The 26,857-nt window shown below is 51.8% G+C and overlaps 2 protein-coding genes across 16 annotated transcripts; one reads left to right on the top strand and one right to left on the bottom strand.

Annotated features, from left to right (window-relative positions):
• Positions 1-153: 153 nt before the first annotated feature.
• On the top strand, positions 154-21,534 carry ITPKC (inositol-trisphosphate 3-kinase C). Of its 3 annotated transcripts, XM_081516267.1 has the most exons (8): positions 154-1,418; positions 5,958-6,057; positions 8,586-8,799; positions 10,861-11,065; positions 13,276-13,377; positions 13,993-14,064; positions 17,050-17,272; positions 21,376-21,534. In XM_081516267.1, exons 1-7 carry the CDS (start codon positions 282-284, stop codon positions 17,251-17,253), a joined length of 2,034 nt encoding a protein of 677 aa, XP_081372393.1. In that variant the 5' UTR covers positions 154-281; the 3' UTR covers positions 17,254-17,272; positions 21,376-21,534. The 3 variants fall into 3 exon arrangements, with proteins under 3 accessions (XP_081372393.1, XP_081372392.1, XP_081372394.1); XM_081516266.1 differs by lacking the exon at positions 21,376-21,534 and having other exon boundaries at positions 17,050-18,473; XM_081516268.1 differs by lacking the exons at positions 13,993-14,064; positions 21,376-21,534 and having other exon boundaries at positions 17,050-18,473.
• Positions 18,854-26,645, bottom strand: ACTMAP (actin maturation protease). Of its 13 annotated transcripts, none has more exons than XR_014060924.1 (8): positions 26,430-26,645; positions 25,673-25,848; positions 22,713-22,781; positions 22,077-22,201; positions 20,885-21,014; positions 20,712-20,782; positions 19,499-19,951; positions 18,854-19,354 (listed from the first exon to the last, which is right to left on the bottom strand). XR_014060924.1 is itself a non-coding variant. In XM_081516275.1 (8 exons), exons 6-8 carry the CDS (start codon positions 21,004-21,006, stop codon positions 19,614-19,616), a joined length of 531 nt encoding a protein of 176 aa, XP_081372401.1. In that variant the 5' UTR covers positions 21,007-21,014; positions 21,106-21,213; positions 22,077-22,201; positions 22,713-22,781; positions 25,673-25,848; positions 26,618-26,645; the 3' UTR covers positions 18,854-19,613. The 13 variants fall into 13 exon arrangements, 8 of the variants coding, with proteins under 8 accessions (XP_081372401.1, XP_081372402.1, XP_081372400.1 ...); XR_014060923.1 differs by having other exon boundaries at positions 25,673-25,958; positions 26,618-26,645; XR_014060921.1 differs by having other exon boundaries at positions 26,618-26,645.
• Positions 26,646-26,857: the final 212 nt, after the last annotated feature.

Here is a 26,857-nt window from a genome sequence, read left to right as displayed (position 1 = left end):
GCGCCACAAACACGACCTGTCAGGGACTCGCAGTCCACCCAGCCAAAGGAGGTGGGAGGAGCCAGGCAAGGCTCGTCCCTTACGTCACGTCCTGCGAGGCGGGGCTTCGGGGCTTTCCCCGGGATGGAGGAGGGAGTATCGGTTAACCCCTCCGTGGCTGGGCGGGCTGGAGCTCCGAGGGCCGGAACCCGCGAATTGGGGCTCCCCAGCCACACCCCTCGCGGGATTTAAAGGGACAAGAGGGGCTGGGCCCGGTCGAAGCCCGAACCTTGCGAACGGGCATGAGGCGCTGCCCGTGCCGGGGAAGCCTGAGCGAGGCAGAGGCCCAGGCGCTGCCGGCGGCAGCCCGCATGGGACTGGCGGCTCCGCGAGGGGGACGGCGGCGGCAGCCAGGGCAGCAACGACCTGGGCCCGGAGCAGGGGGCCCGGTGAGGCGGCCGGAAGGGGCCGGGCCCCGGGCCCGGACCGAGGAGCCCAACCTCCACACCGAGCCCGAGAGGGCCAGCCTCGGGCTTGAGTCGGGGGCCGACGGACGGGCTGAGACTGAAGCAGCTGGCCTCGGAGCGGAGACGGAGCGGCCCAACCCAACGACGGAGCAAGGCAAGTCCATCCTCCGGACACATCCAGGAGGGAGCAGCCACTGGTCAGAGCTGGAGACAGCCGGTGACTGGACGGAGACTGGGACAGATGGCTTTTGGGCTGATCCACAGAGGACTGACCTCCAGTCTCAGCCCCAGAGGGCTAACCTCTGGGCACAGCCAGGGGTTGACGGGCCCTGGACAGAACTAGAAATACATGGGTCACAGACCCAGCCAGAGAGGGCCAAGCCCGGGGCTGATAACCTCGGCACCCACCAGAACAGGTCAAGCGTCAGGACCCAGCCAGAGGGGGTCCCTCTCTCAACAGAGCGGAGTGCTGACAGCTCTTGGGAAGAACCGTTCACCGAGGGCTCCAGGACGCAAAAAGGTACTGAAGACTCCTGGACACTGGAGCTGGACACTGATGGCTCCCAGATACAACAGGACACTGAAACAGCCTGGAAGCAGCTTGACCCCGGTGGTTTCCCAACACAAGATACCTATGGCTTGTGGTCACAGCCCGGCACTGACGGACTCCAGACAGAGCCTAGGACAGACTGCCTTTTGGGGGAGCCCAACCAAGATGACTCATTAGAGGAACCAGAACACAGGGAGTTGGTGACTCACCTGTACTCTCACCTGGAGGGTAGCCCCCTGACCCCTGTGCCCCGCCTCATTATCACTCCGGAGACCCCTGAGCCTGAGGGTCGACCAGGGGGACCCCCCTCCCAGCTTGAGGCGGGCAGTGGTGGCTTCTCCTCTGCCTCCTCTTTCGACGAGTCTGAGGATGACGTGGTGGCTGGGGGCGGAGGTGCCAGCGACCCCGAGGACAGGTCTGGGGTGAGTGGGACCCATCCCGCCCTTGAGCCACACCCCCACAGACCCCATAGCCCACCCCCTCCACCCCCGCCTTTCCTTTGAGAAATTCTCTAGAACTCCACCAGCAGTTTTATCTCCAGGCACCTCTTCCATCCACCAACCTCTTCCCTCTGACAGCAGGGCTTCTAGCTCTCCAGGCACCCTCCTCTTCATTCTCTCCTTTCCCCCGCCTCCAGTCCTGGGGTCTAAAATGGATAGCTGCTGGCCAACTTCATGGCACCCAGGAACCCCTAAAAGTTGTGTGAGTCCTGTGAGTATATACACATGCTTTTGCAGCAAGGGTCTGTGACTTCTGTTGGATCCTCTGGACAGTCTGTGACACCCCGCCCCCCAGACTTTAAAGAATACTAGTTTAGGGAGACAGAAAGGGTGCACTTTCTACCCCACTTTGCTTAGTCTGGGGCCTATAGCTGCTTTAAGGGATCATCAGCCTTCAACACCCCTAAGCTCATTCACTTCTGTAGGGAGCAAGCGCCCAGTATTTTTTTTATCAGATTCTCAAAGGGCTGTGTGAACCCCAAATGCTAAGGGACCCCAGCCAAATACTCTCCCATCTCCCCACTGCATTGCCCCCAGCTCCCCAGGGTGCTCCTGCAATCTCTTGTTTACATCCTCCATCTTCAGCTTGGGTGCGGTTCTCTGCTGGTGAATCAGGAGGGCTGGCAAGGCAGGTTCAGGGAGGGAGGGTCAGTGCAGAGGCAGGTATGAGAGCCTCCCATGGGTCAGTCTGCTGGATCCTCCCATTGTCCTGGGGCCCCTGGCTGGAGTCTGCCCTGAGCCCCGCTCACCCCACATGCTTCACTCTCTGAACATGCTCACACATGTAGCCGCAGATGTAAGAGACAGACCTGCCCCAGCCTGCCTGCATTGACCCTCTGGGGCTCTGCTGTTGCTGTTCCCTCTCCCTATTCCCTCACCTCCTTGGCATCTCAGAGCAGATGAACTGGAGTGAATGAAGAAAAAAAAAAACAACTCTCAAAAAAAAAAGAAAAGCAACAGCTCTCACTCGCTCATGCCCAGCCCTGTGCCAAGCTCTTTCATTGATTTATTTATTTTTTGGTTGCACACAAGGGATTTAAACTCCTCAATCAGGAATCAAACCTGCTCCCCTTGCATTGGGAGTGCAGAGTCCAAACCACTGGTCTGCCAGGGAAGTCCCTGTTCTGAACTCTTTGCTTGTATCAACTCATTTAAACTTCACAGCAGCCCTGTGAGGTAGATACTATTATCCCCATTTTACAGATGAGGAGACTGAAGCACAGAGACTCATCCAAAGTTACAGACCTTGGAAGACACAGATTCCAACTTTCACTGAATGCTAGGCACTTTTTCTAAGTGCTGTATATGTGTTAACTCGTTGAATCTTTATAACAGCGCTGTAAGTTTGGGATTATTAGCTCCATTTTACAGGGGGGACACTAAGGCCTAGACAGGTGAGATCACTTGCTTAAGAGTCAGCCTCGTCCGGTCAAGCCTAGATTCTAACTCAGTTCTGACTGAGTTGAAAACCCAGGCATTTTCACCCCTATAATGTGTGGATCCGTTCCTCCTCATTTGCCTTCCTCTGGAGCCTTTCTGTCTTCAATGTTTCCTCATCCTCTAGAATCTGCCTCCAGGGCCCAGCTGTGACTAACATTTGAATGTGCCCAGCTCCAGAGTCTTCCATGGCTCCCCAGGGCTTTCCTGATAGTGATCAGGAGTTTAGTCCTGAGTTCAGAGCTTCCTGTCTCCAGGCTCCTTCCTCTGTTCAGCTTCCCTTCTCCCCTCCTGACCCCTTCTGCTGTTGCAAGGGAGCGTAAGTACGTGCTGTTCCCCGAACACACTGCTGCCATCCTGCCTCCGATTGTTGCTCAAGGCATTCCCACCGCCCAGAATACCCCTAGCTTCCTGCTCCCTTCGTTTTGAAATCCCATCTGACCTTAAAGACCCAGCTACTTTCTTCCTTTCCTCCCCCCTTCCTTCCTTCTCACGTGCATCCTCCTAATCAGGCAACGGACTGTCCCCGATTCCCTGCTATGTGTTTGGCTCCATGTTGGTTTTGTCAGGAACACAGCAGTGACCCAGATGCTGCCTGCATGGAGCTCCCAGGTCACTGGGAGGAGACAGACCCATCACCAGGTAGTGACAGCTTAGAGGGGTCAGGGCTGGGATGGGGGAAGCCCACAGGGTTGTGGGAGTCCAGAGAAGGTGACTGACCAGACCTAGGGTATCAGAGAGGGCTTCCTGGGGGGGGGGCATGTGAGCTGAGGACATGATGAAATGAGAGACAGCCCAGATTAACCATCAGATCTAAGAAAAAAGAGAGATAAAGAAGATACTGAATCTGCTTGTGATTAAAAGAAAGAAAGAAAGAAAACACACTTTCAATCAACTTCCTTCAACCCAAGCTATATTTTTGGAGCACTTATTCTGTGTCAGGCCATGACTGGGGACATGCTTGTAACCATGGCAGCCTCAGTTCTGCCCTCAATCAAGGCTTGTAATCTGGCAGGGCTGTGGTGGATAAGCCCAGGGCAGTGGAGGCAGACCAGAGGTAGAACCCCAACACTACACTGTGTGATTTAGGCAGGTGACTTCACCCCTCTGAGTCTGTTTCCACCCCTGTAATACAGTCAACAATCCTCCTAGGGTGGTGTTTTTAGGATTAGGTGGGTTATGCCACACTGAGCCTTTGTCATTGTGCCTGGAATGTTCCAGGTGCTTAGTAAACAGGAACCTTCATTCATCACCTCCTCTCCATGGCTGGCAGCTGGAGAGGGGAGGGAAGAGCCCTTCCTGAGTCCTGCAATCCAACTCCCTGGTCTGTGTTTGACCTTCCCACCATCCATTAGATGTCGGCTAGGTAACGGGGCTTCAGGGTGTAGGAGATAACATGGCTGTGACCCTCAGGTGATGGGAGATGAGCCACATAGGTTTTTTTTCTCTGAACACAACTCATTTTCCCAATCCTTGCTAAGAGTTTGGTATGTTTGGAGCAGAGAAGGTATTTGTGTGTGTGTGTGTGCACACGCCCATGTGTAGAGCTTTCCAGGTGGCACTAGTGGTAAAGAACCCACCTGCCAATGCAGGAGACATAAGAGATTCGGGTTCGGTTCCTGGGTCAGGAAGATCCCCTGGAGGGCATGGCAACCCACTCCAGTATTCTTGCCTGGGAAATCTCATGGGCAGAGGAGCCTGGTGGGCTACAGTCCATAGGGTCACACAGAGTTGGACAGGACTGAAGCGACTTAGCACGCATGTGTGCACGTGTGTGTGTGCGTGTGCACGTGCACATGGGCATGTGTGTGCATATGCAGTGAACTCAGGCACTAACCAGTTCTCAAGATGCTCCTGGTTGAGTCAACAGGATACAACTAAATCCTTGTTTTCTGTTTGCTTCTCTGTTTTATTTGCTGCGACCGCTTTTTCTCTGCATCTAGGTTTCATTTTCTTTCTCTGTCGTTACTGTGTCTCCCATTCTGTTTCTCTGTTTCTTTCTCTTCTAGTAACTCTGTGTCAGTGGGAAGAGGTCAGGACTGCTGTAGTAACAAACAGCGCCCAAACTTAGTGACTTGGAGCAACAAAGGATTTTTCTTTTTTGGCTGTGCTGCATGTGAGATCTTAGTTCCCTGACCAGGGATTGAACATGGGCCCTCAGCAGTGATGGGTGAGGTGAGGGGCCCCTGCTCCACGCTGTCTTCACTCAGCTTCTGTTTCTCTTCCCACAGTGCCCTGCCCCCCCCCACCCCTTTAATAGGAAGAAGAACATGGAGTCTCTCACTGGCTTTAAGATCCCACCTAAAAGTGACACTTCCACTCACATTTCACTGGCCAAAGCTAAGCTCAAGAGGGCAGGGGGATTCCTGTTAGGGAGACAGGCCTGAGGTCTTCGGTGAGCAGCTGTTAGGGCTGCCACAGTCTCTGTCTTTGTCCCTGTCATCACTTCGTCCCCGTCTCTATTTCTCTCTCTCTGTTGTTCGGCCTCTATCCATCAACTCCTTTATCATTTTCCCTGGAAGATCTGACTTCATTCAGGAACAGCAGGCTGCCCCATTTTCGGTGTGTGCATGTTGTGGACAGATTTGGGGGGTTACTGGTGACTACAATAAAACCTAGCCTATCTTTACTCCTTTGAGAAGGACAGAGAGACACAGATACAAAGCGATCACACTGAGGGACTCCCCTGGTGGTCCAGTGGTTAAGACTCTGTGCTCCCAATATAGGGTTCGATCCCTGATTGGGGGAGATCCCTTATGCTCTGCAGCCCAAAAAAAAAAGTGATGACACTGAGATAAATGGAAAGGGACTCTTCTCACCTTTGCTGAGGCTTTGGGGATGCTCATGATTACTAAAGTAAGTGAGCTTTGCTCACCCCAATGAGCTTAAGCCCAGTGATCCCAGGAAGCCCCTCTGGCCCTTGGAAAGACCCCAGGCTGCCCCTTGCTTCCCTCTCAGGGCACTCGCCTCATCCCCCTCCCTTCCTGGCCTCAGCCCTGACCCCACCCTCTCTGCCCCACACAGAACAAGCCGTGGAAGAAGCTAAAGACGGTTCTGAAGTATTCACCCTTTGTGGTCTCCTTCCGAAAACACTACCCTTGGGTCCAGCTGTCTGGACACTCTGGTGAGAGCGGGCAGGAAGAAGGGTGGCTGGGGGTTAGGCCGGGCTGGGCAGAGATGCCTGGGTGGGGAAAGAACCGTTCTTTGTACTTTAGGTCCCCCATCTGTAAAATGGGCTTAGTGACAGTTTCCAGTTCCTGGAACTGTTGTGGCGCGTGCTTAGGCCTGGGCCGGGCCACTCATCCCTCAGGATGGAGGGCTGTTTCCTGTTAGCCTGGTGTCAGGGTGGTGGGGGCAAATTTTTGACCATGGAGACAGAGGGGCCTGAGCTCAAATCCGAGTTCTGCTCTTTATTTGTGGATGGCCCTGGGCAAGTTACTTTCCCTCACTGGGGCCCTACCCTTCCTAAATGGCAATTACCAGTCCCTGTCCCCATCCTGTGTCTGCAGCAGAGTAGGCCCCCAGGAAGCAACAGCTATGGGGCTTCCCTGTTGGCTCAGTGGTAAAGAACCCGCCTGTTGATGCAAAAGATGGGGATTCGATTCCTGGGTGGGGAAGATCCCCTGGAGAAGGAAATAGCAAGCCACTTCAGTATTCTTGCCTGGGAAATCCCATAGACAGAGGAGCCTGGTGGGCTACAGTCCATGGGATTGGAAAGAGTTGGACTCAATTTAGCGGCTAAACAACAACAAACAGCTTTAATGTTTTTTTTCCCCCCAGGACCTAGCACAGTGTCTTAAGCACATAGTAGCATGAGGCCAAGCATCTAGCATTTTTGGTAAAGGGCTAGATAATAAATATAAAGTACTCAACTCTGTTGTTGCAACACATAAGCAGACATAGATAATGTGTTCCAATAAAGCTTTTTTTTTATTTTTACAAAAACAGGCAGTGGGCTGGACTAGACAAATTGTTCCCATCAACAAAGGGAAGGGAACTTATCTTCCTGTTCATCCTCAGATCTGAGTCACAGAAAGGCAAAGTCCCCCCCCCTCCAAAACTGTCAACACAGGCCTGCCATCTGTATGTATCCTAGTTACTATTGCTGAGTTTAAAAAAAACAAAAACAGAACATTAAAAACTTAGTGGTTTAAAGAAAAACAACTTAGTGGAATAAAACAACCATATTATTACACTCATAAGTTTCGGGTCAGGAATTCAGACAGAGCATAGCGGGGATGGCTTGTTGCTATGCCATGATACCTGAGAATTCAGCTAGGACAATCAAAGGCTGCAGGCTGGAAACCTTTGGAGATTCATTCATTCACACACCAGGCAATTGATGCTGGCTGTTGGCTGGTTCTTAGTTGGGGCTGCCAGCTGGAAAGCCCATATGTGAATTCTCTGTGTGGCTGCTTGGGCTTCCTCACAGTATGGTGGCCTCAGCAGTTAGATTTCTTACATGGTAGCTCAGGACTGAAAGGCAAGGGTCTGTGACAACAAAGTGGAGGCTGCATCTCAGACTCTGAAGTCATAGTGTTGCTTCTGCCATAAGAAGCAAGATTCTGTCAGAATCAAGGGGAAAAGAATTAAAGAATTAGATTCCACTTCTTGATTGGAGTGGCACAATTCTAGAAAAGCATGTGGACATGAGCTACTCTTTAGTCATCATATATATATGATGAAAACAAAACAAATGCCCCAGGAGAAGGGTTCGTGATTACCGTTACAAACATTTTGGAAAATATAATCCGAAAATGCTGTCTGCCTCAGTAAAAATTTGTCATTGTAATCTACACTATCTGCATGGCCCAGGAAATGCCAGATTTGTGAATTAACAAGGTCTGTTTGTTAGCACTCTGGGACTCTAGGCTGAAACAAATGTGAATCTGCTCTGGAGAGTCATGCTCTTGACTCAGCTCTCACAAAAGTTTTCACTGCTGATCGTGAGCTCATAATCCAAAATTACAAAACAAATGAGGACATAGTGTGCTGGGAACCCGACTCTGTTTAAACAAAAATGCAGAACTAGGCCCTTCCTTCACCAACTCTGGCCAAGATTGTTTTTTTAATTGAAGGATAATTGCTTTACAGTATTTTGTGGTTTTCTGTCATACATCAACAAGAATCAGCCATAGGTACACTCATGTCCCCTCTCTCCCAAAACTCCCTCCCATCTCCCTACCCATTCCACCCTTTTAGATTGTCACAGAGCACCTGTTTGAGTCCCCTGAGTCCTACAGCAAATTCCCATTGGCTACCTATTTTACATATGGTATTGTTAAGTTTCCATGTTACTCTCTGGATACATCTCACCCTCTCCCCTCCCCTCATGTCCATAGGTCCGTTCTCTATGTCTGTTTCTCCATTGCCTCCCTGAAAATAAATCCATCATTTTAGATTCCATATATATGCATCAGTATACAGTATGTATATTTCTCTTTCTGACTTACTTCAATATAATAGGCTCTAGGTTTGTCCACCTCATTAGAACTGATTGAAATACGTCCCCCTGGCCAAGATTTTGAGAGCTGCAGGGAGGGAGAGAAAGTATTGCAGACGGGTCAGGCAAGATGATGGTGGCCAGGATCTGAGACACACAGGGAGGTGGCTCATTCAGTTTCTGACCCTCTTGTTGATGGCTGCTCATAGGGAACTTTCAGGCAGGAGAAGATGGTTGGATTCTGAAGCGTTTCTGTCAGTATGAGCAGCGCAGCCTGGAGCAGCTGATGCGTGACCCCCTGCGGCCTTTTGTGCCAGCCTACTATGGCATGGTGCAGCGGGATGGCCAGACCTTCAACCAGATGGAAGATCTCCTGGCAGACTTTGAGAACCCCTCCATCATGGACTGCAAGATGGGCAGCAGGTAGGTTCAGGGGCAGCCATGGGGCAGAAGTGAAGGGTTGGGTGGACGTTTTTGAAGATAGCACCAAACCGATCTTCTTTTCCTTTTTAAACAATACTTAATTATTTAGTTTGCTGTACCAGGTCCAACTTGTGGCATGTCGGATCTTTAGTTGTGGCATGTGGGATTTAGTTCCCTAACCAGGGATCAAACTGGGCCCCCAGCACTGGGAGCACAGAGTCTTATCTACTGGACCACCAGGGAAATCTTAAGCCAATCTTCAAAGTGGTTGTACTAGCATCCTTTCCCACCAGCAGTATATGAGAATTCCAGTTGTTCTATCTTGTCATCAATGCTTTGTATGACCTGTTTTACTACTTTAAGCTATCTTGGTGGATATCTCTTTATTGTTTTAATTTCTGTTTCTCTGATGACCAAAGAAGTTAAGCATTGATGAGCCATTTGGATATCCTCTTTTGAAAAGTGCCCATTTTACTATTTCATTTTGCCCATTTTTCGACCGGGCTCTCTTGTTATAAAGATTTGTAATTCTTTATATATTCTGCAAGTCCTTTGCTGGAGATACAAACACATACACACACACACACACCATTCTCTCTCTCTTCAATTCTCCCATTTCACTCTCTTAATGTCTTTTGATAAACAGAAGTACTTTTAATATAGTACAGTTTATCAGTTTATTTCATTATGGTTCAGTTCAGTTCAGTTCAGTTCAGTCCAGTCGCTCAGTCCTTCAGCGCTCAGCTTTCTTCACCGTCCAACTCTCACATCCATACATGACCACTGGAAAAACCATAGCCTTGACTAGACGGACTTTTGTTGGCAAAGTAATGTCTCTGCTTTTAAATATGCTGTCTAGGTTGGCCATAACCTTCCTTCCAAGGAGTAAGCGTCTTTTAATTTCATGGCTGCAGTCACCATCAGCAGTGATTCTGGAGCCCAAAAAAATAAAATCTGACACTGTTTCCACTGTTTCCCCATCTATTTCCCATGAAGTGATGGGACCAGATGCTATGATCTCCCATCCAAGTACTAACCAGGCCCGACCCTGCTTAGCTTCTGAGATCAGACGAGATCGGGCGCGTTCAGGGTGGTATGGCCGTAGACAGATGCTATGATCTTAGTTTTCTGAACGTTGAGCTTTAAGCCAACTTTTTCACTCTCCTCTTTCACCTTCATCAAGAGGCTCTTTAGTTCTTCTTCACTTTCTGCCATAAGGGTGGTGTCATCCGCATATCTGAGGTTATTGATATTTCTCCCAGCAATCTTGATTCCAGCTTCTGTTTCTTCCAGCCCAGCTTTTCTCATGATGTACTCTGGATCATTATGGTTAGTAGCTTTTAAAGAAATCTGCCTTCTTTAAGATCATGAAGATCTCCTGTGTTTTCTTCTATAAGCTTTGTTTTTTTAAAAAATGATTTATTTATTTTTGACTGTGCTGGGTCTTTGTTGCCATGGGGGCTTTTCTCTAGTTGTGGTGCACAGGCTTCTCATTGCAGTGGCTTCTTTTGTTGCAGAGCATGGGCTCTAGGGTGTGCAGGCTCAGTAGTAGTTGTGGTTCCTGGGCTCTAGAGCACAGGTTCAATAGTTGTGGCATATGGGCTTAGTTGCTCTGTGGCATGTGGGATCTTCCTGGACCAGGGATCAAACCTGTGTCTCCTACATTGGCAGGCAGATTCTTTACCACTGAGGTACCAGGGAAGCCCCTACAAGCTTTGTTTTAATTTTCACATTTAGATCTGCAATCCATCTAGATGTAATTTTTATATATGGTGTGAGGCAGGGATTGAGGTTCATTTTCCCCTTCCATATGGATATCCTGTTGACCCAGTATCATTGATTGAAAAGATTGCTCTTTCCCCACTGAATTGCAGTGCCTTCCTTGTCATAAATCGGGTGAATGTATTTGTGTGTCTGTTTGTGGACTCTGTCCCAGTCCATTGATCTATTTGTCTATTCTTGTGCCACACTGTAGTTTTATAACACTCCTTGATATCAGGGAGTAAAAGTCCTCCAGCTTTGTTCTTCATAGTTTCCCTTGTTACGTCCTTTGTGTCCCAGGACCTACCTGGAGGAGGAGCTGGTGAAGGCGCGAGAACGGCCCCGGCCCCGGAAGGACATGTATGAGAAGATGGTGGCTGTGGACCCCGGGGCCCCCACGCCCGAGGAGCATGCCCAGTGTGCGGTCACCAAGCCCCGCTACATGCAGTGGAGGGAGACTGTGAGCTCGACCTCCACCCTGGGATTCCGGATCGAGGGCATCAAGGTGAGGCCCAGGAGCTGCTGGCCTGTTTCCAGAGGGCTAAGAGCTAGGTCTGAGACAGAGTGACAGAAAAACCAACCAACTAGGATGTCAGGAAAAACTGGAAAGATGCCAGATTTGGAGAGTGAGCAGGAGACAGCAGAGGATGGAAAAACAGGCTGGGAGAGGTCCACTTCTCTTTTCCTGTCATGTCTGTCACAGACCAAGTTTTGTTTATCCATCTGCCTGAAGGTCTCTTGATTCCATCTTCTTTCCCCTTCCCCGAGACCCTGTCCGGGTCCAGCCCCATCTTCTCCTACCCCAGCCTCCCTGGGCTCCCAGATGCTGGACTCACCCACTCTGATCCATCATCCAACACAGTAGCTGGATGGGCTTTTTCCCCTTATCCAGAAAAGTTTTCTCTTTTTCCTTCTTCTTTTTTTTTTTTTGTAAATTACATCTAATTGTGTGAATAGCTATCCACCACAGTTTGAAAGTCAAAATAATGTAAAAGAAATCTCTCCCCCAACCCTGTTGCTCTCCTTCCTGTTCTGTGCTCCCCCCAACCCTCGCACCTCCTCATGGGGAACCACTTGATCAATTTCTTATATTTCTTCCTGTATATACAAACAAATGCAGCTGTGTATCCTACATTTTCCTCCCTTTCCTACAAAAGATGGCATGGTCCTAGAGAGTTTTCCTTATCATTGCAGAGAGAGAGAGATTTTCCTCCCTCCTCCCTCCTTCCTTCCTCCCTTTCTTTTCCCGCTGTATTAGCTCTCTGTGGGTGTGCCACAAGCCCCTATAGATGGCACAGTGAAGTACTTTCATTTCTTTGAAAGGGTCCTCCTGTCTCCTGCAACAGGCCCTCTGTACTTGCTGTTTCCTGTGCCAGGACTGCTCTTCCCCTTGCCCCTGGTTGACTGACTTTCAGTTACTTTCCAGTCTGCTTCCAAATTCTACTTCCTCTGGGAAGCCCTCCTTGATTTCTGTCCTACTAGTTCAGGGCCTCTCTTTACCTCCTTATAAATTCCTACACTCCCTTATCTTATCTCCCTTTATGATGATCTTATTCAGTATCTGCCTCCCTCATCTGATTACACCTGTACTGTTACCTCTGTGTTACCATTGCCCACAGGGCACCTGGCATAGCCTGGTAGGATGACTCAGGGGGCCCTTTGTACCTCTCTCAGACATAACAATAACATTAGTCTCCTTTATTTTATTGCTTCTCCACCTTTTGACTAGGATCAAGTGTAGTATGAGAGCTTTTCAGATGGCCCAGTGGTAAAGAATCCACCTGCCAATGCAGGAGATGCAAGAGACGCAGGTTCAATCCCTGGGTAGGGAAGATCCCCTAGAGTTGTTGAGTCGCTAAGTTGTGTCCGACTCTTTGCGACCCCATGCAAAGCACTCTAGGCTTCCCTCTCCTTTGCCATCTTCCAGAGCTTGCTTAAACTCAAGTCCATTGAGTCAGTGATGCCATCCAACCATCTCATCCTCTGTCGCCCCCTTCTCCTCCTGCCCTCAATCTTTCTCAGCATCAGGGTCTTATCCAATGAGTTGGCTCTTCACTTTAGGTGGCCACAGTATTGGAGCTTCAGCTTCAGTATCAGTACTTCCTAATGAATATTCAGGGTTGATTTCCTTTAGGATTGACTAGTTTGAGCTCCTTAAAATCCAAGGGACTCTCAAGAGTCTTCTCTAGCACCACAGTTCAAAAGCATCTCCAATATTCTTGCCTGAAAAATTCCATGAACAGAGGAGCCTGATGGGCTACAGTCCTTGGGGTCGCAAAGAGTCAGACACGACTGAGCGACTGAGCACTTTATTGAGTGGTGCCCAGCACTGTGCTATGGATCCTACACACTCAGGCTCTCCTAATCCCTATACCAGCTTTAGGAGGTGGACATTAACACAATTCCATTTTCCAGATGAGGAAATCAAGGTTGAGGCAGGAGAAGTGACTTGCTCAAGGCCACCGAGTTAGGAAGTATCAGAGCCATGATTCAAAGCCAGATCATTTGGCTAGACCGGTTCAACCAGGGGGTTCAAGGTCAGACTTGAAGGACTGGTTGCTCAGGAGTATGACCTGGGGCTGAGTATGACCAGGTGGGCTGGCTTCCCCTGAACAGCAAGTAAGCCTGGAGGCAGGTAGTTGCCCCCCAGAGGTGTCTGAGGCTGCTTGGTGTTGGGCGTGGGAAGGAAAGGCCATGATACCCCTCGTCTTGCAGAAAGCCGATGGGACCTGCAACACTAACTTCAAGAAGACGCAGAAGCTGGAGCAGGTGACAAAGGTGTTGGAGGATTTTGTGGATGGGAACCACACAATCCTGGTGAGCGGGACACCCGTGCCCCCAAATTTAGAAGCATAGGACCGCCACATCCTTGTTCCTCCCATGTTAACCATCTTTTGCTTCCGCTAACACTGGGCTGGCATTGCTCACTGTCTTGTCAGGGTTGGCAGGTCCAGGAGCGCCCTGCTGTCATGTCTGGTGGCTGCCTCACTGTCTCAGCTCCTGGCTTGATCACCCGGCAGGCTGGCCTGGGCTTGTTCTCACAGTGGAAGCAGCAGGTCCAGAGAGCAAGTGAAAAACCAAAGTCTCTCAATGACTGGACTCAGAATGGCCACCTTCATTCCTGCAAGGTTCTATTGACCAAAGAAACTCATACGACCAAGCCTAGATTATAAGGGAAAGAGTCCACCTCTTGGTAGGAAAAGCTGCTAGGAATTGTGGGCATTCACGTAATCTACCAGCTACACTCTTGTCTGTGCCACTCTGATGCCTCCAGTCCCGCCCCCGCTCCTATTTTCCCCTGGCTCCTCTTATCCCATCCTGGCTGTGGTCTGCCCACTCCTTTGGAGGAAATGAGATGGAGTCGGATCTCAAGGTGGGTAAAGACCCACCAAGTCCATGAACTAACCAAGAAATCTTCTCTCTCACCCACAGAGAAAGTACGTGGCACGCCTAGAAGAACTTCGTGAAGCTCTGGAGAGCTCCCCTTTCTTCAGGACCCACGAGGTGCGAGCCCCAGCCACCATGGAAACAGAGGGCCCTGTGTGTGGGGGGTGTCTGGGTCCAGGTGGTCTCAAGAGAAACTGCTGACAGGGTCACCTGCCAAAGCTATAAAAGGAGACCCTGAGGGAATTCCCTGGTGGACCGGTGGTGAGGACTCTCACTGCCCAGGGTCTGGGTCCAATCCCTAGTCGGGGAACTAAGATCCCACAAGCCTTGTGGCATGGCCAAAAAAAAAAAAGAGGCCCCCTTCCCCAGGTTTGGGGGTTTGCTTCTTTAGGGTAAGCATCATCAGGAATTTCAGGGAGGGGGACAGTTAGGAGGATGGACTCCAGGCAGATGGCCTGGGATGAAGGCTGGCCCTGCCATGTGACCCTGGGCATGTGACCTACCCCCTTGGGCCTTGGTTTCCTCCTGATACAGGAAGGGAAAATAGTACCTTCCTTATGGAGCTGCTGAGGTGGACCTGAGCGCATACAGAATGCTGTTCAGAGCGCAGAAGAGCTCCCAGCTCTTGTGATGATTTTGTAGCCATAATTGTTATTTAAAATCATTTTTCTTTATTTTTGGCTGCATCAGGTCTTAGCTGTGGCATGCGAGATCTTTGTTGTGGGTCTCAGGCTCAGGGATGGTGGTGCTCAGGCTTAGTTGCTATGTGGCATGTGGAATCTTAGTTCCCCAACCACGGATTGAACCTAAGTTCCCTGCATTGGAAGGCAGATTCTTTTCTCTTTGAAGAAAATAATTTTATTTATTTTTTTATCTTTGGCTGCACTGGGACTCTAGCTGCGGAGAGCAGGGGCTACTCTCTAGTTGCGGTGCAAGGGCTTCTCATTGCAGTGGCCTCTCGTTGCGGAGCGTGGGCTCTAGGGCATGTGGGCTCAGTCATTACAGTTCCTGGGCTCTAGTGCACAGGCTCATTCGTTGTTGCGCATGCATGGGCTTAGTTGCTTCACTGCAAGTGGGATCTGGAATGTGGATTCTTAACCACTGCATCGCCAGGGAAGTCTCCATAATTACTTGCAGTTATTGTTCCCTGCATTCCTTCTTTGGCAGCTCTCCCCCTCCCCTTTCCCTCCCTTTCACAGCCTGTGTCTCTTTGGAAGCCATCACCTCTCTGGGGCTGTCTCAGGAAGTCTGTGGTGACGTCACCAAGTGTATCTCCATGCTTTTTCATCTCTCTCTTCCAAGTCCCTCGCTCCTCTTTTTCCTGTTATCACTGACTACTGAAAGAGCCACATCTGGGAGTCAGGCGGGCCCGTGTTTGAACCCCAGCTGCCTGGGCAGTGGCTCTGCAGGCCTGTTTCCTGCTACCCTGTCCAGTAGCACCTGCCTCCTGGCTGTAGTGAAGGTTAAGTGGATTAACTTAGGTAAAGCCCAGCCCACAGGAAACCCTCAGTGTGGGCCAGTTTTTACTGTCACATTTGTCATCACTGACCATCAGCCTCATCATCGTCACTGCCTTTGAGCTTCACATGCAAGGCACAAAGAGGAGGCGTGGGAACTCTGTCTCTTCTATCCTCGTGTTTAGTTTCACTTGCATGGTGACTAGAATCTGAAAAAAAACAAGTTGCCAAGATTTAAAACCTGAGACTTCACACCAAAATCGGGATTTCTAGTTTCCTTTGGACCACAGGAGACGTGGCAGTCCTGGGCTCCTCCCCATATGCCAACAGCTGGGCGGTGTCGCCTCTCCTGACAGCCACCTGCTCAGGTGCCCTGTCATCTGGGTTCTCTGGAAGAACTGATGTTTGAAACCCAACTAGGAAAAGGGAGGGGCTTGCAAACCTGGAGTTAGACAAGAGGAAGGAATGTGTTGCTAATTAAAAAAAAAAAATGTTTTATTTATTTTTGGCTGTGCTGGGTCTTCACTGCTGCTGCTCGAGCTTTCTCTAGGTGCAGAAAGCGGGGGCTACCCTTCATTGCGGTGTGCAGGCTTCTCATTGCGGTGGTTTCTCTTGTTGCAGAGTACAGGCTCTAGGGCGCATGTGCTTCAGTAGTTGTGGTTCCCGGGCTCTAGTGCACAGGCTCAATAGTTGCGGCACACCAGCTTAGTTGGTCCACAGCATGTGAGATCTTCCTGGACCAGGGATCGAACCCACGTCTCCTGCATTGGCAGGCAGATTCTTTACCACTTAGTCACCAGGGAAGCCCTGTATTTCTAATTTAAAAAGAAAAAAACAGACCAGTATTCCCTAGGGCCGTGTGCCCAGCTCCACGAGGCAGCTTGTGAGCTGTGGAACAGGGAATGCTGCAATGATTCCAGGAGGGAGGGGCTCTTACCATCATCTCCATTCTACAGGTGAGGAAACTGAGCCTGGAAAAAAAGGAAGCCACTTGCCTCAGGTCACCAGCAGCAATTCCCTGGGGCTGAGTAGCTGCTAACCCTTACCATTATCCACACCCTCAGTCCCCACCAGGCTCCTTTGACCCATTTAGGATCCTGCAGGCATTGGATTTTGTACCCCAGTTTGAAAAGGGGTAACAGCTAACAGTGTTTTACATTAAAAATTTTTTTATTTTAGCTGTGTCAGGTCTTAGTTACAGCTCTCGGGCTTCTCTAGTTACTGGCTTCTTTCTAGTTGTAGTGCGCAGGCTTAGGAGTTGTGGCACTCGGCCTTAGCTGCCATTGCAAGGCGGATTCTTAACCACTGGACCACCAGGGAAATCCCTACTTTGCATTTGTTTATACAGGCAAGTCTTCTAAGAGCTTTATGTGGATTACTTCCTATATATAATATGCATAGCAGTCTTCAAGGTAAATGGTACTTTTTCCATTAGTCTCTCTTTGTATGTGAGCATATAAAGATAAGGAGAGTTAAAAGTCCCCTGCCCAGGGCCATGCAGCCTGTAAGTGGCAGAGCTGGGCCTTGAACCCAGGCAGCCTGGCTCCAAAGTCCATGCTATCAGCCACCCTCTCAGCTGTCTGCTGGGGCAGGGACCTTGGCCATGCCTGCCCCTCCCTTTAACCTCCTGCCTCTCCCTCTGCAGGTGGTAGGCAGTTCCCTCCTCTTTGTGCATGACCACACCGGCCTGGCCAAGGTCTGGATGATCGACTTCGGCAAGACCGTGGCCCTGCCTGACCACCAGACGCTCAGCCACCGGCTGCCCTGGGCTGAGGGCAACCGCGAGGACGGCTACCTCTGGGGCCTGGACAACATGATCTGCCTCCTTCAGGGCCTGGCCCAGAGTTGACCTGCTCGTCCACAACCAGGTTCATTTATTGGATGGTGCCCATCTGGCTGCAAGGTCCCCGAGATGCAAGGGGGCCTGAAGTCGGCCACAGGGGAGCTGAAGTCCAGGGATGGGAGAGGTTGCCTCACACACCACACAGGACCAGTGCGGAAGATCCGAAGGGCCTTGGAGATGGGGGTGGGGGCTGCCCCACCCTTTGAGATGGGAGGTTAAGAACCGGAGAGGCAATGTGACCTGGCTGGGGCCCGCAGTTGAGTCAGAACCAGACTGGGCCCCTGACCAGCCAGGAGGGGCTGCAGAGGCCGCAGCTAAACCACGCGCCCTGAACACAGTGCACTTGCTTGCACAGTACAGGCGTGACCTCCGGCCTGTCACCACATGAGTGGCTGTAACCACAGCCCCTCCCTCTGTGGGCTGGCTGCTGGCGGGGCCAGAAGAGCCAGACCTCATTAGTGAACAAACGCAGCAGCTCTCTTCCCACTCAGCAGAATTATAGCCCCCACTCTTCATCTGAAGGCGCCAAGGCTGGCAGAGGCTCTGAGGGTGTGGCACTGTAGGTCGGGCCTGAGGGCTGACACCGCTGGGCAGGGCTTGTTCACCCTGTCCTACCCGCCCTTGGTCCCACGGGCTCCTCCCCTGCTCCCGGGAGAACTGCTGACCCCTTGCCGACCGAAACCACAGCCACATCCCGTGCGGCCACTGTGACAGCACCACTTCGACCCTCAGGCACCAGCCTCAGCCTGGGGACTTCCTCCTTCTGCCCTCTTCTGTCTCCTTCCTCCTAGCGGGCTGCGGTCGCAGGAAGGGGTTTCAGACGCCAGGCAGGCTTGGGCCCCAGCCACTTTCCTCGGGAGCGCCCCCTCTCCAGCCTCCGCTGGGAAGATGCCCTGCTTGGTGGGGCCTGAGGTGCAGGGTGGGTGGGGCTGGCAACCTGGTCCAAACCAAGACCCCAGCACCCTGAGGTGTAGGTGGAGCCTCTGTCCCCCTCCTGCTCCTGACTTTGGGCCCCTGGCCCACCGGGCTGGGCTAGGGGAGGAGAGGCGCCCCCTCCCCCCTTAGCCAAAGCTCTGGCTGAGAGTTGCTCCTTTTCTACTGACCGTCTTTATACTTATTTATACGGGAGAGGTAGTTGTTAGATGGGGCCACACTGGGGATCAGGAGGCAACATCACTTCACTGCCTTCCCCGTGACGACACCCCAATAAACACGTTCATAGTCCACTTCGTGGGTTTTTTTTTTTTTTTACATCTGGAGCTTATGGGCTCAAAGCTCATAATTTGAGCATTAGCGCTGCATAGGGTGAGGGGATAATGACAGGCCTGGGGTAGCAGTGGGCTCAGAGCTGGTGGTTCATTCATCGGCTTCAGAGTGGCTGCTCTTGTGCTTGGCTAACCCGCCCCGACCCCATCTGTCTAGGTGCTGTGTGCCTGGCTTGAATCTGGCCCTGCCACTGGCCAGACCTGTGACCTCAGGCCAGTGACGGCACTTGTCCAGCCTGTTTTTCCCTCAAACTGGGAGGATCTAGTACCCTCCTTACAGGCTTGGAGGACTTGATGAGTTAACGGGGTTGTGAAGGGGTTGGCACAAATAACTAGCCGTGGGAGCTTTTGCTTTTTAAAGCAGGAGAGAACACAGGCAGGGGAGGTGCTGAGCCTGAGGGCTTCTTCCCTGAGGAAGTGATAAGGAGCCAGGACTGTGGAGGTCAGGAGCAGGGACAGGACACCCCAGGCACCTGAGACAGCAGAAAGTGAGGAGGAAGAACCTGGGGTGAGGGAGACTGGGGTGAGTTTAGTATCCAGGAGGATGCTGCACGAGGAGCATACAGGTGGTGCTGGAAGCTTCTCTGGAGGGCAGTGGTGAAACGTGGTATTTGGGTTTTGTTTTTGGCCACACCAGGTGGCATGCAGGATCTTAGCTCCCAACCAGGGATCAGAACCCGAGCCCCCTGCAGTTGAAGCACAGAGTCTTGATGACTGGATTGCCGGGAAGTCCATGGTTCGTGCCTTAAAAGTCTTCCTCAGCTCGACGTGGAGACACTGGGAGGCAGCAAGGGGGTGCAGGTGGACACGCCCTGGGGGCTCAGCGGTTGTCAGTCTCTCCCCTGCAGAAAGGCAGCTGGTTTGTGTGGCTCCGGGCTATAACCCCAGCCCAGAGTAGGTGCTCAATACTGGGAGGTGGGCTTGGGGGAGTTGGGGTGATGCCCAGGATGGATTTGGGGGGATGCCCAGGATGGATTTGGGGGGACCTTGCATGAAGGATCTCTGGTTGGAGGTCCAGTCCAACCCCTTGGGCTGTCGCTCAGAGGGAGAAGCCAGGGCACTCTGTGGCTGGTGACACAGCTGAGCTGGGGCTGCAGCAGCCTAGTGGCTGGAGTCCTGTGGTCGGAGGAGCAGGGCCTGGCCACAGAGGCCGGCTCGCACCCCGCCGGCAGGCACCACGTACTCCCGGCCATCCGCGGCCCGAGAGGGCGAGAAGTCTGTCAGCTGCAGGTTGCTGTCCCGGACTTGGTCATAGTCCCATAGCTGGTGGTGCCAACTCTTGCCCTGCTTGGCGAGAAGGTAGACAGCCCCGGGGGAGCCTTCTTCCGGCAGGGATGGTGGCTGGTGGGGTGTGCCGGGCACTGGGTGGAACAGGCCTGGCAGCTCGGGATCCTCTGAGTAGCCGAGGCTGGGCACACGCTGCACACCCAGCAGGACCCCTGGGGGGAAGAGGGGGAGGCTCTGAGTAGGAGTTGAGCCCTGATGAGGGGCTGGGGCTCCCGGAGTCCCCCCACAGCCCTCCAGGGTGGGCACTGTCATGATCCCTGCACTGTACGCAGCGGGGGCACAGCTGGGCTTGGATTTGAACCCACGGTGCTGGGCTCTAGAACTGCAGGCATTTTAAGTCCTGCCTCCGACAGCCTGTCAGCACAAGGAGGTGGCCAAGGCAGCACCGAACAGAGCAGACATCATCACCTAGTTGTTGCGAGCTGTCCAAGAGAGCCCTGCTCAGAGATGTGCACACCAGGGCTCCGCCTTCTATCAGGCAGGCGGAAAGACGAAGGTGCTGACTATAGCTGACACTAACTGAGATGGTGAACATACCAGGCACCATTTAAAGAATTTGAACATTCAAACAGCCCTCTGCCCTGGGGACTGTTGTCACCCTGAATTCCAGATGGGGACCTGGAGGTCCAGAGTCACAGAGCCTGGGAGAGTCTGGACCAGGTTTGCAGCCCAGTTTGATCCTCTTCTGTGTTCTGAGTTTCTGTTTGGGAAAAACCCTGATTGACAGATGCTCAAGTACCTGCTGCCAGCCAGGACTCTGCTAACTACCCTGTAGGAACAAAGGTGGTCCAACCCTGGCTCCTGCCTTGAGTAGTGTGGAGGGGCTGGCACGAGGGTGAGCATGTGAGGAGGGGAGACTGGGGATCAGGGAGGCCCACGGTGAGAGTGCAGGGTAGGGGAGGGGGAACCCACCTGCGCTCACAGCCCAGTGGGCCTTGTGGCCCTTCCTCTGACATGGCTCGTGGTTGAAGTCCTCGTCGTAGCTGTACTGCGGTCAAGGAAAATGCTGCAGGGCGGCCCTGGGAAACTCCGTCCCCCTCAACTCCCCCCATCCCAGCCCGGCTCCTTCCCTGACCCTGGGATACGGGAGAAGCAGGGGATGTCCGGCGACAACATGCTGCAGGATGTGATCTCTGTTGGGACCACCCAGGCCACCGCAGAGCACCTCTGCCTGGCAGCCCAGTGCCTCTTGGGCCAGCCTGCCCATGTCAGCCACTGCAGGGACAGAGCAGACACACAAGGAGCAGTCACTGTGTACCAGGCACTGGGAAAAAGGCTTTTAGGAATCAATGCCTATAACCCTCACCTTGACCATCACCTCTTCGTACAAATGTGGAAAATGAGCCAGAGAGAAAGACACAGATCCTGTATTAATGCATGTTGTGTGGAATTTAGAAAACTGGTACACGTGATCCTATTGGCAAAACAGAGACACTGACACACAGACGCAGAGAATAAATGCATGGATACCAAGGGGGCAGGAGTGGGAGGAACTGGGAGATTGCAATTGACACGTATATATTATTGATACTATGTATGAAATAGACAACTAATGAGAATCTACTGTATATAACAGGGAACTCAACTTAATGCACTGTGGTGACTTGAAGGACAAGGAAGTCCTAAAGAGAGGAGATACATGCATGTGTATGGCTGACTGATCCTGCTGTCCAGCAGAAACTGACACAACATTGTGAAGCAACTCTACTGCAATAAAAATTAAAAAAAAAAAAAAGTGAGGCACAGAGAGGATAAGTTGCTTGTCTATGGTGACGCAGCAGGAAGCGGCAGAGCTGGGCTGGGGACCCAGGTGGCCTGGTTCCAGAGTCCACCTCATAACACTCTGCTCTACTTCAGCGGGGCGAGGGGGGAAGGAGAAGGGTGCCAAGGGTGGAACAAAGTCCCCCCTGTGCCTGATGTGTCCTAGCCAAGCTCTCCAGTCTCCTCCTGTAGGGCATCTGGGTGACCCCTTCCACACCCAACCTGCTGCTGCTGCTGCTAACGCGCTTCAGTCGTGTCCGACTCTGTGCGACCCCACAGACGGCAGCCCACCAGGCTCCCCTGTCCCCGGGATTCTCCAGGCAAGAACACTGGAGTGGGTTGCCATTTCCTTCTCCAATGCAAGAAAGTGAAAAGTGAAAGTGAAGTCGCTCAGTCGTGTCCAATTCTTCGCGACCCCATGGACTGTAGCCTACCAGGCTCCTCTGTCCATGGGATTTTCCAGGCAAGTGTACTGGAGTGGGGTGCCATTGCCTTCTCCATCCACACCCAACCTACCTGAGAACATCTCCCCCTGGGCCGTGTATCCTCTCTCCATGGCCACCTGCACGAGTCTCTCCAGAGTGGTGCCGCTGGGGGGCGCCAGGAGGGTGCCTGCCATCCACAGGGCCACCAGCCCACACCTGGGGAGAGACAGGCCCAGCCCCTCAACCTCTAATTCAAGTCTTTCCTGGCCCCCTCTGTCCTGGAAGCTGGAGAGTGGGGAACAGTTTGCCGCCCTGGGGGAATTCCCTTCTTGTCTCCCAGGGCGAGTGGGGAGACCTGACATCCCCCTCCTAGGAGAGAGGATGGCCAAGGCCTGAACTCAAGGCTGGAGGGCTGCGGTGGGATGAGAGGGTGGGAGGTTAGGCAGACATGTCACCTGGGCTTCCAAGAGGAGCAGGTGCCAAGGGGGAGTCAGAGATAATGGACCAGATTCATTTGTTCACTTGCTTGTTTCAACTGCTAACTGTGCATGCTCCCAGGACACTGACCTGGGTAAGTTCCCTTTCTCCCTCCCCTCCTCCTTCCCCCTAGGCTGCCTGGAATGAACCCAATTTTCCCACACTCCCCGGTCAATCCTCAGAGGCTGGTGAGGGGAGAGGCTTGAGGGCACAGCTGGCCAAGGGGCTGGGGTCCCGAATCGGTACATACTGAGGGCCTTCTTGGATGAGGGAGGGCAGGTCAGCACAGAAGAGGATCCACTGCAGGTCACTTCTGAAACTGAATCAGAGGCACATTCAGGTCATGAGGGAACCAGTTCCTAGGGTCTCACCCTCGAGGGCTGCTCTTGGCTGGGTCAGACAGCCTTCATCCCTGATGAGACACTTGCCTTCCCCACCTCCGTTTCCTCATCGGTTTGGTGGGAATCATTCTTCTGCTTGCTACTCCCTGCTTTTTCTCAGCTATTGAAGGGGCAAAGAGCAGATGTGCAAAAGCTTTGCAACTAGGAGTCAGAGGAATTTATTAGAAGGGGTGTCTCTATATCATGTTGAGCCCTAGTGGCTCAGTGGTAAAGAACCAGCCTGCCAATGCAGGAGACTTGGGTTTGATCCCTCGGTCGAGAAGATTCCCCAGAAAAGGGAATGGCAATCCACTCCAGTATTCTTGCCTGGAGAATCCCATGGAGAGAGGAGCCTGGTGGGCTACAGTTCACGGGGTTGTAAACTGTTGGACATGACTTAGCAACTGAGCACGCACGCATGCTCTACACCATGGATGAAAAAATTAACCAGAGAAAGAAAGGGAAAATTTTATTGGAGCCAACCTGGTTTATAACCTGGGAGATAGTCTTTCAGAACGCTCTGAGGACTTCTCCACTCATCAGATGCCAAAACACAGTCATATGTTAAGTTTCTGAGACAAAAGGTTGTCAAAATATTATTGACAGTTTACTCAATCCAGATCTAAAAGTACAAAGCAAGTTGTGGGACATGGGTCATTTTGATGCCTTAACAAGATTAAGAAGGAAAGTCGTCTGATAAGATTAAGAAGATTAAGAAGGTATGTTCTCGTATGGTAAATGCACACTAAATGGGAGCAAGGAGGCCCAAATGCGCAAAGAAACAATTTACATTTAAATTTTATCTTGCTGGGACTTCCCTGGTGGTCCAGTGGTTAAGACTTTGCCTTCCAAAGCTGGAGATGCAGGTAGGATCCCTGGTTAACTAAGATCCCACAAGCCTCAAGGACCAAAAAACCAGAACATAAACAACAGAAGCAATACTGTAACAAATTCAATAAAGACTTTAAAAATGATCCACTTCAAGAAAAAGAAATTTTTCTCGTCTTGCCATAAAACATGAATTTAATTTCATCAATGCTGAAACTCTGCATGTTTTCCCCTCTCAAGCCTGTTTTTCAGCAGTTAGACAGGATGGAAATCCCTTCACTCAGCCTTGAGCAAAACTAGGTGACAGCTCCAGGCCTAAGAGACCACTGATAGAGTCAGGCCCAGCCCCATCCTAGGGGAGGCCACTCAGAATATTTTGGTGATTCCAATCCTCCCCCTCTCCCCATCAGGGCTCAGGAGGTGCTGGACAATGTGCTTATATCTCTAGTCCAAAGCCAATGAAAGGGGAAGGCCGGGAGGCACCCTCCTGAGGAGATATCACGGCACAGTGGTTAAAAGCAGAGCACTACCTCCCCACCCCTGCAAAAAGCAGGGCGCCCCCATTGCCATGCCCTTCCTCTTCTAAGCACTGTGGACAAGTGTCTTAACCAGTGTGAATCTCAGCTTCCTCATCTGAAAATTGGGGTAACAATAGTTCCTGCTCTGAGGGGGGAGAGATAAATTAAAAGGTTGAGTTTAACATAGGTAGGCTATTATGTATCTGGAGGAGGGCGTGGCAACCCACTCCACTATTCTTTCCTGGAGAATCCCCATGGACAGAGGAGCCTGGCGGGCTACAGTCCATGGGGTCACAAAGAGCTGGACGTGACTGAAGTGACTTAGCATGCATGCATGCATGTAAGTATACATACATGTATGTGTGTATATGTGTATCTGAATCACTGTGCTGTACACCTGAAAATAACATGACATTATATATCAACTATACTTCAATTAAAAAAATAAATAGTTCCCGTCTCATGGAATTGCTGAGATTAAATTAATAAGTAAAAAACACTTAGAACAGCACTTGGCGTATGTAGATAATGGGTGGTTGTTACTTGCATTAAATTTGCCTCACTATGGCGGAATTCCCCAGCAGTCCAGTGGTTAGGCTCTGTGCTTCCATTGCTGGTGATGTGGGTTCGATCCCTGGTTGGGGAACTAATATTCCATATGCCACACAATGTGGTAGAAACAAAAAACAAAAAAATTTGTCTTACTATACCTGGGGCCTTTAAGGCTGATTATAAATTTGTCTAGAGAACTGGTTATTTCTTCCGGACAGGGGCAGGTCACTTCTCCCTCTTCCCTTCACCCCCAGCCCATGTCTAGGCCCCTCCCCTCCTGCCTGTGTCTCTGGGTGCTCCAGCTTCCTTCTGGGCCCCTAGCCTCCAGTCTTACATCTCCACTCCCGGAAGGCAGCCTCTCTCCCTCCCTGGAAGGGCGCAAAGCCCTTCCACAGCTCCCCAGAGCCCTCAGGACAGTCCACCTTCCTTTACAGGGCACCCCCATGCCCTGTGTCGGGCTCCTGGCCACCTGAGAAACCCCACACTTGTCACTTCTCTGTCAAGTATTTGCAGGTCCCTGAAAAGACCATCTCTTCATTTCACTTTTGGGCCTGAGCACAAGCTATTTACTCTTCTCATCAAGTAACTTCCTGACAGCACTCAGGGGTTCCCTCCTCCAGGCAAGCCCCCGGGGCTCCCCACCCTTGGGGCACTCCATCTGGACTCCCTTCGGATGGCTCTGACCTCTCCGGGCTGTCACTGTCTGGTGGAAGGAGCGATCTGTTTCTCCCACTGGACGAGGTGCTCTCAAGGAGCAGGAGCTTTCTTCATTGCTGAAGGCACACAGCCACCGAAGGCGTCTAAGTAGGGAGCTGAAGTAGACTGTTTGCCCTTGAGGAAATGGGAAACCCCAAGAGAAGATGACTGAAGTGATGTGGGGAGAGGTGGTTGGGTGAGACCATGGGTGGGAGGGATGGGCCCTGGGACCCTACCGGTCCTTGTGCAGCTTCAGGAGCCTCTTCACGTCCTCTCTGCTCCCGGAGACTGGGCCGGCCCTCTCCAAGGCCTCCTTCAGGAGCTGACTCTTCTCTAGGCCGAAGACATGAGGGGGAGCAAACCGGGTGGTGGGGGGCGGAGGCGGCAGTGGGGGTGGTGGGGGAACAGGGGCCTGGAAATTCGAGGGTGGAAAAGCTAATTCGGGCAGGTTTGGGGGAAGGGGAGTAAGTGGAATATTGAGGGCCTGGGATGCAGGGGTTTCGGGAGGAGGAACTGGTGGCTCTAAAGGAGGAGAACATGGAGAAATCATTTTGGGGTCTGTGACATAGGCTGAAAGATAAGAGATTGGGAGAGAGGGAGGACAGATCCTCTAAGATGTGGTCACAGGGATGGAGAGTCTGATTGTCTTAGAGCTGAGCTCCTGATCTGGAAGCTAAAAAAGGTTTAAATTCTGGAACTTTGGGAGCAGGGATTGAAGCTGACGCAAATCACAAGGAATGTGAGAGTTAAGGGGTTCTTTAATATGCAAACAGATCTGTGGTACACAGTTGGGATGCAGAGCTCAAGGAGTGAGGCTTAGGAGGAGTTAATTTCTTATCCTGGGCTAGTTTGGAAACTTGGGAGATTATTGGACACGAAAGCCCAGGCCTGGGGCAAGGCACCTAAAGCGTGGGATTTAGGACCCCTGGGCTAAAAACTGGGAGAATTTAGAATAGATCCCACCCCCTCGCATCTCAGACCCGAGTTTGGAACCTTAAAGCTGATCTTTGAATCAGAGGTCAAAAGGACACTTGGCAGGAAAAACAGCCTAGTTGTGGAGAAAGTCGTGAAATCGGGGCGCAACAGGAAGTCTTGTGGGCTGGTGAAGGCTCTCAGATTAGAGGTCGCTGGGAGCCCCTATACCGCTGGGGTAACAGGGTCGGGCAGTAAAACGCGCCTACCCTTTCCGTAAAATGGCGGCCGCAGCGTACAGCCTTTGCCAAATCCCGCGGTAAGACTCGCAACTCAAGTCCGCCCCTTTAATGATCACGTGACAGAAACGGACTGCCGAAGAAACGCCTTGGAAGAGACGGCCGCAAGAACCGAGTCCCGATTGGCAAGAAGCGCGTGAGGGGGTGCGGCCTCCACTGATTGGCCCGTAGTCGCGTGCGCCGCAAAAGGGTTTGCAGGGGCTGGGCGGA

The sequence above is a fragment of the Giraffa tippelskirchi genome, chromosome 7 (assembly GCF_054371585.1).
Source record: "Giraffa tippelskirchi isolate mGirTip1 chromosome 7, T2T-mGirTip1v1.2.pri, whole genome shotgun sequence".
In the NCBI taxonomy this organism is placed as follows: Eukaryota; Metazoa; Chordata; class Mammalia; order Artiodactyla; family Giraffidae; genus Giraffa; species Giraffa tippelskirchi.
This window is presented reverse-complemented; position numbering and strand designations above follow the sequence as displayed.